This window comes from Ammodytes marinus, assembly GCF_949987685.1.
Source record: "Ammodytes marinus genome assembly, chromosome: 6".
Lineage (NCBI taxonomy): Eukaryota > Metazoa > Chordata > Actinopteri > Uranoscopiformes > Ammodytidae > Ammodytes > Ammodytes marinus.
This window is the reverse complement of record NC_137235.1, coordinates 23,978,978-23,990,991: the sequence shown is the minus strand read 5'-3', so window position 1 is coordinate 23,990,991 and position 12,014 is coordinate 23,978,978. Positions and strand designations below refer to the sequence as shown.

At 42.4% G+C, this 12,014-nt stretch overlaps 1 protein-coding gene across 1 annotated transcript; it reads left to right on the top strand.

The window, feature by feature from the left end:
• Positions 1-127: 127 nt before the first annotated feature.
• On the top strand, positions 128-6,320 carry odad3 (outer dynein arm docking complex subunit 3; the record flags this gene model as incomplete). Its single annotated transcript, XM_080028856.1, has 13 exons — positions 128-206; positions 419-540; positions 685-762; positions 1,393-1,584; positions 1,736-1,837; positions 2,031-2,156; positions 2,592-2,714; positions 2,943-3,092; positions 3,223-3,383; positions 3,486-3,642; positions 3,791-3,943; positions 6,023-6,110; positions 6,196-6,320. 13 exons carry the CDS (start codon positions 128-130, stop codon positions 6,318-6,320), a joined length of 1,656 nt encoding a protein of 551 aa, XP_079884982.1.
• Positions 6,321-12,014: the final 5,694 nt, after the last annotated feature.

Genomic DNA, 12,014 nt, shown 5'->3' with positions numbered 1-12,014 from the left:
CGTGCGTGCCTCGCTTTGGTGTGTACGGGTTGCTAGGCAACACTGGAGCCCGAGGTCTCCGTCGAGGACAAGCTAACACCGACTGTGGGCATTACTTAACTTAGTTGGGCGAAAACACGACGTTAAAATGCCGTTCAGTGCCGACTCGATGAGGCCTTCGTTGAACGACCAGATAGCAGAGATGCAGCGTAAAATACAGCTTCTGGGTAAGTTTGTTTCATAGTAGTCTGAGCTCATGCTGAAGGAAGTTCCCTTTGCTGTTACAAGCTAGCTTCCATGTTGGGGGTAACTATAAGACTAGCCACTTTAAAACCATTATCTACTGCAAACAGAGAGCAGCAGTTGGCTTTTAATGTAGGCCTGAATTAAACGACTTTCTCCGTGTATTATTGGTGTAATTAATCATTATGTCCACCAGAGGGCAGCAGAACTGCATTCTATGATATCTCTCAGTCCACCATCAAGAGGAACAGAGAGTCCATCTGCCAGCTGAGGCAGGAAAACAAGAGGCTCTACAGGAAGCTGGCAGAAATTAATGCTGTAAGTCCCAGAGCAATGAGATGCACCTTCCCGAGATCTTATGCTTCGTAGTTGACTTTATTTATCTCAGTTAAATGATCTGTCAAACATATCAAACCTGTCTTACGGTGCAATTACAATCATGGTCCTTCTGGTGTCTCCCAGGGTGATCAAAGTGCGATCAAAGTGGCCTTTCATAACAGAGGCTTGGAGAAGGATGCCTACCGCAACCTGAAAGGGAAGGTGAGAGGAAGGAACGTAAATGCTGTGTGTGAATATATAATAATAATCAAACTTGCAATTACAAATGGACACAAAACCTTCTGCAATATACTTCAGAATAGTGCTTGGATTGAGTGTGCTAAATGTAGTTGATATAAGTGCTTTAGAATATAAGTTGACATTTTTGGTTCAGAGTATTGAAAACAAACTAATGTTGAGATAATGGCCTTGAAAGATGGCTGTATAGGCGACATATACAGACGCAAACAGACAAGGTTGAGTCAAATAAACACCTATACATTTTGGAACTTTTATTTATACAAGTATGAAAGAAGCAAATTCTGGAAGCCAAAAATTGACAAGTGCTTAAAAAAATGTTTTTGTCTGGCATGTTTGGTTGTAATACTACCGTATAATAAGCTTAAGGTTCATCATTGACTAATGTGGTATTGCTGGACAATTGTTGTGGCTTCACCTTCCCTATTCTTAACACCTCATCTACTTGGTTTGAGATGGAAAACATTCTCAGTCTATTATCCTAAATAATAGTTTGAGGTTGCTTTCAATAACATGACTTTCTCTGCTTCCCGCTTACTGTCTGTCTGTATGTCCGTCTCTCTTTCTCCCTCCCTGTCGTTGCCCTTTTCTCAGACAGCCCTGACAGTGCTCGACGAGAAGGTGCTGTCCAAGGTGAAGCGTGTCAATGCCCTGAAACACACCACGCAGACCCACCAGCAGCGCCTGGAAGCTCTGAAGGTGGAATACCAGACCGTGAAACCAGAGGGCAGCAGCGGAGCCCAGTGTGCGGACTCTCGCACACGGAAAAAAGAGGAAGACGCAATGGTGGATACCTCAAGTTGAGATGTGGAAAGCATGAAAAACAAAAACAAAATCTTAGTGTCAGCTCATGCACACTCTCTGTAAGTAATGTTGTGTGTGTGTGTGTGTGTGTGTGTGTGTGTGTGTGTGTGTGTGTGTGTGTGTGTGTATTTAGAAACTGCGGGCGCTGGAGAACAGTCTAGAGAAGACCCAGTTTAAGTGCAAGGAGGCTGAGAACATCATGACAAACTATCATAAACTCAAAAGTCACCTACAGGTTAGTCCAACATACACGTTTCTTCGATTTACACGTGTCTTGGATGTGTAAACATGGAGTGAGACTTTCACAGTGGTAGAGTACTCTGTGTCCCGGGCAAACACTTAACCTTCACCCAAGCAGCTGCTCTTGCTTTTGACATCCATATTATTTCCTGTCCTCTATCTTTCTAACCCTGACTTTTCCGCACCAGGAGGATAGTCTGACTTTCCAGGGTCGGTTGGATAGTCTGGAAGCAGAAATCCTGAAGCACAGAGAGGAGCTCCACAGCATGCAGGCAATGAACAACGACGCCCAGCTCTCTAAAGAAGCTGCTAAGGTGACCTGCCACCTCTGCTGATATGACTTTACAATATGCATGTTTATAGTGAAGGGTCAGAGGGATTATTCACACGCGAGTTTTACGAGTCACCAAGAAACAGCTACCAATGCTTTTCCAGTGTTTATTCACCTGTGCCCTTTTCATTTAGATTCATTTTATTTTGCCTATCTTATCACTATTGGGCAAACAGCTTGTATATTGCCCCCAAATCAGCATTGCTTTTCTCTGTCATTTTCTTTCTTCCAAAATAAACATACAGCCAGAAAGCATGACAGGAGGTGAAGGTGCAGTGTTCGTCCACACCGGCCTCAATAAAACTCCTTCTTGTCTCTGAATTCTAACATTACATTACAATTCCACTGCTGTCATACTACATACATAGCGACATAAGAACATAACCTGCCTCACTCCCTTCCTGTCTTCCCTTCCCAGGCTGAGTTGTCACAGCAAGAGGAAACGCTGTACAAAGAGCGCAAGGAGAGAGAGCGCATTATAGCCAGCTACAGGAAAAAGGTTGAGGAACGCAAGGCCTTGGCAGAAAAGGTCGACAGAAGGGTGAGATACACATGGTGGTATTTGTATGTTCACTTCATGAATTTTATCAAAGTGTAGGGTTTCATTTTGATGTTAATATCTCTTTTGATCACTTAGCTTTGTTTACTGGACATGCATCAAAACATGCCTATATCTATCTTAATTTCATTAATCTACAAAGAAGAGATTACCTGTAGAGTGAAATGATCAATTTATCATTTGAGGGATTCTATCGTCTACCACCTTTAGGCTCAGAGAACAGCTATGCAGCCGGATGAGCTGAGCAGTGAGGCCCAGCGCAGCACCCCCAGGATGGCAGGGGAAGAGGAGAAGGTCATCTCCACCTTTAAGGAGGCCTTCCAACGCATCAAGGAGACCACCGGAGTCACAGATATACAGGTGCAGATGTGGAAAAAGGAGGATTTGAAGCACCTGCTATCTGTGAGAGAAATAGGGGTGCACGTGTACATGTACACACACACACACACACACTATAAATGGATGTATTTTCTTTCATTTATGTGTGCAGGAGATAGTGGAGCGCTTCATCTCACAGAAGGAGACCCACCAACATCTGGAGAAGCTGAAAGAAGAGAATGAGAATGTGCTGCAGCAGCTGAAGGAGCAGAAGGAGCTCTTGAACCAACAGTTCCAGGATATAAAATTTTCCGGAGAGGCTAACCTCTCCAGGTGAGATCTTTTGACAGTAGTGGTTGAACAAAGGCATTGAATGTGTGTAACTTTGGTATGCTCAATCTCAAAGCGCTGCCCCTTTCTTTGTGCTTTTATTAGTGACCAACAGATGCTAGAAGAGTGTGAGCAGCAACTGCAGGCCAACCAGCAGAGCTGTGAGGCAGGTGAAGAGCGCCTGGACTGGCTGGTTAAAACTCTCACTACTGTCCGAGCAGGAGTGGAGCACCTCGCAGACAAACTTCAGTACATCACACTGGTGAATACGGCCTTAAAAGTCATGACTTGTTTATTTTCTCCTCACATATCAACACATCCATCTTTAGTTTTTCCAACTCCTTTTCTTTCAAAACTTTTGACTACAAATCAAGCGTATCTGTGTTGACCCGTCTTCCATGTCTCCCCAGAGTGAGGACATAGTGGCTGAGGATGTGTCTCCAGACTCAGATGAGTTTGTGGTGGAGCTGATGACCCAGTGTGAGCTGAAGTTGCGGATGCTGCAAGAGGACCTTCAGGGCAAGGATCTGGCCGCTGTCATGAAACAGATGGAGGAGGAAGAGGTAAGTCGCATAACTCTTATAATTAGGGCTGTCAAGCAATTAAAAAAAATTATCTAATTAATTACAGGCTCTGTGATTAATTAATCTAAATTAATCGCATACTTATATGACACTTTTATGCCTGTTTATAAACAACTGTAGGCCTATGGGCTACCGTTAGTCTCTCTCTCTCTCTCCCTCCCCCCGTCTCTCGTAACTTCTGTCTCCTCCCCTCAGCCAAGTTTCTGCATGAAATAGCCTACATTTAGGAACTACTAGCGCCGAAAAAAACACAAAAAAACAGGCAGGCTAAATGACGCACACACACACACACACAAAGGAGGAAAAAAGACAGGCATATGCTAGGAAGAATGAGAGGGGGCGGGTGTCCGTTTGCAGGAGACGATCGAACAAAAGTGAGACACGGAGGAAGATTGAGAGATAGGCCTACTGTTTTGAACCTACATTGTTAATTAGGCACCCACTAAATCAATAATGCACAGACACTGCGGAGAATAACATAAGACGTATTCCTACCTTCATGCTTATTTGCCCGGAGCAGCTCATAACACATCCATAGAGCCCTCGGCCCCTTTCCCCTGCTCCTTTATTTACTCTTTAATCCTGTGCGGGCAGTGTCCGCGCAAGCTACAGGTGCAGCTCCGCTATTGTCTCACCTCTTTTGCACCGGGTCAAAGGGCAATATAGAAGTGCGATTAATCTGCGTTCATTTTTTTAAACGCGTTAATTTTTCTGTGATTAATTAATCGAAATTAACGCGTTAATTTGACAGCCCTACTTATAATATAATTATATTATATATATTATTCAGCATCACAGTGGTTTGATATATAGGTTGTGGTTCTGGAAAGGAGATTGTAAACCATTTTTTTGCATGTGCAGAGGTAGTCCAAGTGAACTACTGCGGAGTGTTAGTTAACAGTTTGATTGACAGTGGTGTGGGGAAAGCACAAAGATAATTGTACTATGAACCACATTGTACATACTGTCCTCAGGTGTCCCTGATGAAGGTCATGTGAACAACATTGTCTGTTAATAGTAAAAAGGAAAAAAGTTTGTGAACATCAAGAAAACACGAAAAAAGCTATGATTTTTGGTATTGACTTACTCCCTTCTGTTAGGACTGTTATAATTGATACATTTAGTTTTGGCAAAGGTGATATTAGGCCTCTTATTCAAACCTACATTGTACAGTGTGAAAAATGAACACAGCATGGCTGAGCATGTATGCATGCATGCTGCTGTGCTTGCATAGCTTATCTGAACTGAAATGCAACCATTAGAGCCCACATGAAGTGTTTGTCCTTGATTATTAACGCTCTGCAGCACCTTCTCTGTTTGAGAACATAGGATATCAGCGTGAACCATTGGTAGCACGTAACAGTCTGTTGGCCATTTGCTAATGACATTGGCTTTTTCACTCTGGTCTATTTGGAAAAGGCATAATCTTTGTAATTGACGTAACTCTGAGCTGATTATTTCAAAATCAGTCCAGTCTTGTTTGTTCGACTTGTGCTGTGAGAAAACTGCTTCCATCAGGTCTGGGAAAGGCTGACTAACTGGTCATCTTACCTGTGCCATGATAGGAACACATAGCCACACAGACATCACGCTAGTGTTAAAACTTATTATACACAGGTGAACACCAAGAGGCCTATGTAAATCAACATTAACAGGAATCTAAAAATAATAAAACAATGGTTATGGCTTATACAACAAAAGCTTTTTTTTCTTAAGTGGCCTAACCATAATTCAATTTCCTCATGAATAGAATCATTTAACATACATTTAAAATTCAGTTTATATTATAAAAGGCTCAAAAATAGGATCAATAGCCCATACATGGAAAATAAACTAGCTTAATAATAGCTTTAAACACTGACAAAGACAGTTTAACAGTTGTCAGACTTCAGAATCACATTTTATTCAGTTGTAAGAATTACCAGATACGGATACATAAAGATTTAAATGGAATGGACTATTTTGAGGGTTAATATAAAATGCCTGAATAAATATGTAAATTAAATGTTTTACTGATGGGTGTCATTGACTTTTTGTCTTTTTCTTTGCTCTGAGCAGTTCTACGTAAGGATTGAGGGGAAGCTACCAGCTTACAACACTCGAGTTAAACTGCCTGAGGACCAAAGACTAGACCACTTTAATGACGGTGAGTTGGGAGCCCCCCCCCCCCCACACACACACAAATACAAGCGCGGTGTATAAATCTGTCTTTGTCCCTGTTTGTGCCTCAGAGGACGAGAGTGAAGAGGACGAGGCTGACCTCATCTCACGGGAGGCGCTGAAGCGTCAGTCTCAGCTCATCATTGACTCCAAGTCCAAGAAGAAGCCGTGGAAGAAGAAGAAGGGCAAGTTCTGATCCAACAGCTTAGTCCCACGACCAGTGGCGTGCACAGGTAGACCTGAAGTGGTGCTGAAGCACCTGCCCTTTTCCCCTGGCCCAATCAAGTGCCCTTTTGAAAAAAAATAAAAATAAAATCTGAAAGTTCGTTTTTTTTTTGCAGTGTATGTGGCCCATTCCGACATTATCATCTATAAATGCTCAACGATTAAAAACGTTTGACAATAATGCCCCAATAAATATGCCCCCCTCCTCCTCCTCCGCACACACTTCCTTTGTCAACGTGAATGCGCAGAGTGGACACAAACGGAGGTGCGTTGCCGCAGCAGTTCACAGCTGCTGCACACACACACCTACTCCCCGGCCTGCCCTGCCCTGCCCTGCCCCACCAGCGAGGTAACACATACATGAATGGAGTCGAGGGTGTATTGTTTGCCCCCTAAGCCTCAGTTGCCAAGCTATAACTTGCATTTATTTGTCTCTGTTATAAAGTAGCCTCTATCATGCAGCGCCACACAGCTGAGCATAAATTAGCCGACTGTCCTGCTTAACAAGCTAGCCCCAAAAAAAATAATAGACATGACGTGATGAACACAACTAATGTCGGCGGAGTTTGTCATTGGTGCAGCATGTGAATCTATCAGTATGCTGAATATTTAGTGTTGTTTAGGTTTACTTTAGGCTATATAATTAACACATGCAGTAATTTATTTGCTAAATGACAAACAGGCAATTCCCAATTGCAGTAGCCTTGTGCCTTGTTGTATGTAACCAAGCAGTCTTATTTTATATGGTTGGTCTCTTTTTATTTACAAATCGCAGTATAATGCCTAGAAAGGAGAGGTTAAAATGAAAAAGAAAGGAAGCTACCGCAGGCAGCCCAGGGGAGCAGCTCTCTGCTCTCCTGGATGAAAGCATCCACCAGCAGCAAGGAGGAAGATGAAGATGAAGGGTCAGAGTCAAGACCAGAGTCATGTTAACTGTTCAAAGCTCAGATTTTAATGTTGAACTGTTCCTCAAATGTTATTGAAATATCTTAAAAGCTGTCCACACATTTTATTTTAACTACGCAAAGTGGGTTGGTGGTACTAAATCAGTCATGAAGCTATATAAGCTAATTATATTATTTTGTCCCAACCATAAGTTATTTCTATGTTACAAGACTTGCAGTAATCTTGTATTTACCTTAATAGGATATTGTTAGTACGGAGATCAGGAGCCTAACGAAGACTTCAGAGAGAGAATTCGGGATAAGGGATTATTTAAAAAAATCTGAACTGACTGTTTTTCTTTTCAAACATGCACATTTTTTCTTTCTGCTTTTTGGTAATTCTGTGTCTCCAAATTATTCCAGAAAATAGTACTAAATAGCCCACATTGACACAGGTGATTTAGCCATAGCTTTCTTCTCAAAGTGCACCAGATTGATAGCCTGGAAATCCAGACCCTGATATCTTGAACGATAGAGGGTCTGGCCATGATCAATAGTAATTTCCAACTCAAGGGGCGGCTCCTACTCGTACATTTCAAATGCCACTGCACGCAGTTGGATAGCACTACAACCAATCAGAGCGATGCACAAGGTGACGTAAGCCCCGTTCGTTTAGCGAACAGCTGTTAAACTGTTAAATTAAACGTTTGCCGTTGTCGGTCGGCAAAACAGAACATTCCACTTACTTGCTAATGAAAGATTTGAGTTCCGTCTTCCAAATCGTTAAGGGTCGAGGCCAAAGCAGTCTCAAACTCACACAACATATCCGCAGCCATCTTTGATGTTTACTATCACGGCTTCGACGTCGCATGCACGTCACTGTCGTCATCCGGTTACGTCCTCCCCAGAGTACCATATAAAGGGCTCTGGCGCGCCTATATTATGCCTCGTTTCCACCGAGTAGAGCGGGTCGGAGCGGCTCAGAGCGGGACAGCTCACTTTTAAGAATCTCGTGTAGTTTCCACCGCCGACCCTACCCTTACTGGTAGGGCGGGGTTTATGACCCTACCCTTACTGGTGGGGCGGGGTTTAGGCTGGACTGCGATAGCCGCCGCCAGAATGTGGGTCAAACTATCGGGCTGTGGAACAACTGTGGTCAAGCCAGTGGTCTCTTGTTTTTGCATGGTCAAACCAGCCGCTTCTTTATTTATTCCCCCCGTGTTGTTGAGAGCACAGAGACGGCTCGGTGCAACTGATAGAGACAGTGTGCGAACAGCGCTGGCTGCGGCAGCTTCGTGACATCGTAGCAGTGGGACACAGTGTAGCCAACTGATTCATTTAATGACGAGGAAAAACACCACACAATAAACAGTGCCGCGCTCACATTTTCGCCAAAACACACTGACTCTCTTCACTCTAGCCGAGGTGACTACACAAGGCGGAAATGATTCTTTCGACCAACTGTGGTCAAGCCAGCGGTCTCTCGTTTTTGCTCGGTCAAACCAGCCGCTTTTTTATTTATTCCCCCAGTGTTGTTGTGAGCGTGTATTTACTACTATCTAGGCTATGGCGTAAACACACAGAGACGGCTCGGTGCAACTCATAGAGACAGTGAGCGAACAGTGCTGGCTGCGGCAGCTACGCAGTGGGACACAGTGTAACCAACTGATTAATTTATTGACGAGGAAAAACACCACACAATAAACAGTGCTGTGCTCACATTTTCGCCAAAACACAAGACTCTTGCCGAGGTGACTACACATGGCGGAAATGATTCTTTCAGCCAATCAAATGACGGCAGTGTGTAGCTCCGCATTTTCGGCACCCATTCAGGCGGCTAGTACCCCTACGGAGGAGTACTGAGATTTGGAGCGGCTCAGAGCGGTTAGGTGCGCTTAAACCGTACCCTACCCAACTTTTGGCAAATGAAAAGCCAAACTACCCGGACCAAACCGCTCCGATCCGACCCGCTCTACTCGGTGGAAACGAGGCATTAGATAGAACCAATTGAAACGTGAGACCCAGATTTCTGGTCTTCTTGAGAAAGCTTCAACGGAGCGTGGCCAGACCAACAGGCGCAGCAAATTTAATTTAAAGTGGCAGGTCTGGGAATGCCAGGCTACCAGATTGATGAATTTTACTTTAAAAGGTTAAAATTTTTCTTTCGGGGGAAGGTCCAGTGTCCCACACACAGTCTCCCAAATTCCTTTGAGAAACACTCTATGTGTGGCCGGGTATTAAAAGTCATTAGGCCTGGGGGGGATTTTGTACAAGTACCCTTAAAATGATTTGGTCATTCATCGATAGAATATACATTGTGCCCTTTTTTTGCACTGAGCACCTGCCCCCCAAAATGTCTGTGCACGCCACTGCCCACGACTGAAGAAAAAGACATGCTCTGAAGGACGAACAACTTGTCAGAAGCTCGATGGTGTTTTTTGCCGTCAACGGAGCCCTAAAGGCAGCGCTGCCTGGAAGGCCCTATCCCCTCACCTTAGCCCTAACCCTAACCTTAACCAGCACTGCCTTGAAGGCTCTGTTGGGGGCATAAAACACCAAACACCTGTCAGGAACGTCCAAGATCTCCAATTTCTGTCATAGCCATTGAATGTTTCACCTCTACAGTTATTATGTGTCCTAGCAATTGCTACAAAGAATCTTTGATTTTAAGTACCGGTACATTTTTGACTATAAATACAAATTAAAATATTTTTAAAGATGTTCAAAGATTTAAATAGTTCTTAGATATATGCATATATACATATATACGTAATTGTGTCTTTGCAACTGATCATTTGTTGTATAGATGTGTTTGTTTTGACAACAGTCATGTTCTCTGTCAGGTGTTACTGTTGCACCAACACTTCACTGGAAGCCAATAAAAGCAATCAAAACATTGCTTTCACTTTTTATCATGTGTATTTGTATTATGGCCATGGAAGGCTGTATTTGTGCAAAATGGGTAACTTTTTTTCAAAGGTTTTTTCCTTCATTGCGCTGCTGATCGAGGCCTTTTCATTGTGCATGTAGTTTTTTCTTTTTATCTTACCTAATAATGCACTGCATTTAATTGCTGAATAACATCAACATTAAACATGCACATGTTTTGTCCCAGCAGAACGTGATAGAGTTCCCCACTTGTGCATGTCAGCGCTAACACGTGAGCTATCTCTGACATGTTCAGCGTGTCAAAAAGCTGTCCTAACTGCGTCTTTGTTCGCACGTTTTGTGGTTGATGGAGCCGGTCTACAGATTTTAGGTGAACTATGTTGTTAAATGCCTGAGTAATTGGAAGAACATGTCGGATTGCAAGCTCTGAGATGTTCTGTCTCTAATAGTGTACCTGACAATTCACCCATGTGTTGACGTACAAAATGTTACCTGACAACTTCTGGCTGTCAAAAGATCCAATCACAAGCGTCAAGGGTTATTTTGTGTGCGTGTGTGTCTGAGTTTGTGGGTGTGTGTGTGTGTGTGTGTGTGTGTGTGAGCAGTAAGTTCCAGGGAAGTTTCAAATAAGTAGATGGGGTGTGAACAGGATCAATGTCACAATTATCTTTTTCATAGTTGTTATTGACTCATGGTTCGTGTCTGATGTATCCATTGCTGTCTAAAACCTTTAATTTTTTTAGCTTCAGTACCTTTAATAAGTTAATAGAAGCCCCTAGGATTTTACTTTTACGTATAATATTATGAAGCAGATGTTTTGGCGATATTAATTAAGTTGACTTATTAGGCCTATGTGTGGATAAATTAAAGCCACTGAAACAATACTTAGATCACTGGTTCCCAACAATTATGTGGCTTGTGACCAGCTCTTATGAAGTTGTTTCTCAACTTCCAAGCTCACATCACTCGTTATTGCATTAGTGTGCATGTGAGTTAAAGGTAAATAGCAGTTAGATAGATATTCGGATGGATAGATAGATAGATAGATAGATAGATAGATAGATAGATAGATAGATAGATAGATAGATAGATAGATAGATAGATAGATAGATAGATAGATAGATAGATAGATAGATAGATAGATAGATAGATAGATAGATAGATAGATAGATGGATGGATAGATGGATGGATGGATGGATGGATGGATGGATGGATGGATGGATGGATGGATGGATGGATGGATGGATGGATGGATGGATGGATGGATGGATGGATGGATGGATGGATGGATGGATGGATGGATGGATGGATGGATGGATGGATGGATGGATAGATAGATAGATAGATAGATAGATAGATAGATAGATAGATAGATAGATAGATAGATAGATAGATAGATAGATAGATAGATAGATAGTTACTTATTTTAACCATTATCAGACCCTTTATTCAATTAAAAATTAGGAACTTCTCTCAGATATGCCTGTCAACCTAGGCCTTGTATTGAAGAACACATATACAGCAAGCCTCCATTAATGTGATCACCTAAAGAAAGACAAGGATAAATTAAAAAAAATTCATAAACAACATAGGCTATGACGTAGGCTACTTAAACAAACACACACAAAAAACGAACAAACAAAACACTGCCCCAATCCACCATCGGAAAAAGGACAGAAATATGTATTACAAATTAAAGCACTTATTTAAATATCATGAAACATGAACCTCATTCAGCCTACAGGGCAAAGAGAAAAAAAACACCAATCAATCATTACATCTGTGCTTCCCCGCAGTAAGTGTTCACCATTCATTTTATTGGCGTTTTCTTTTCAGCTGATCAACCAATCAGAAAAAGAAAAAACTCTATAAAGGTTTCCCGATGTGTCTG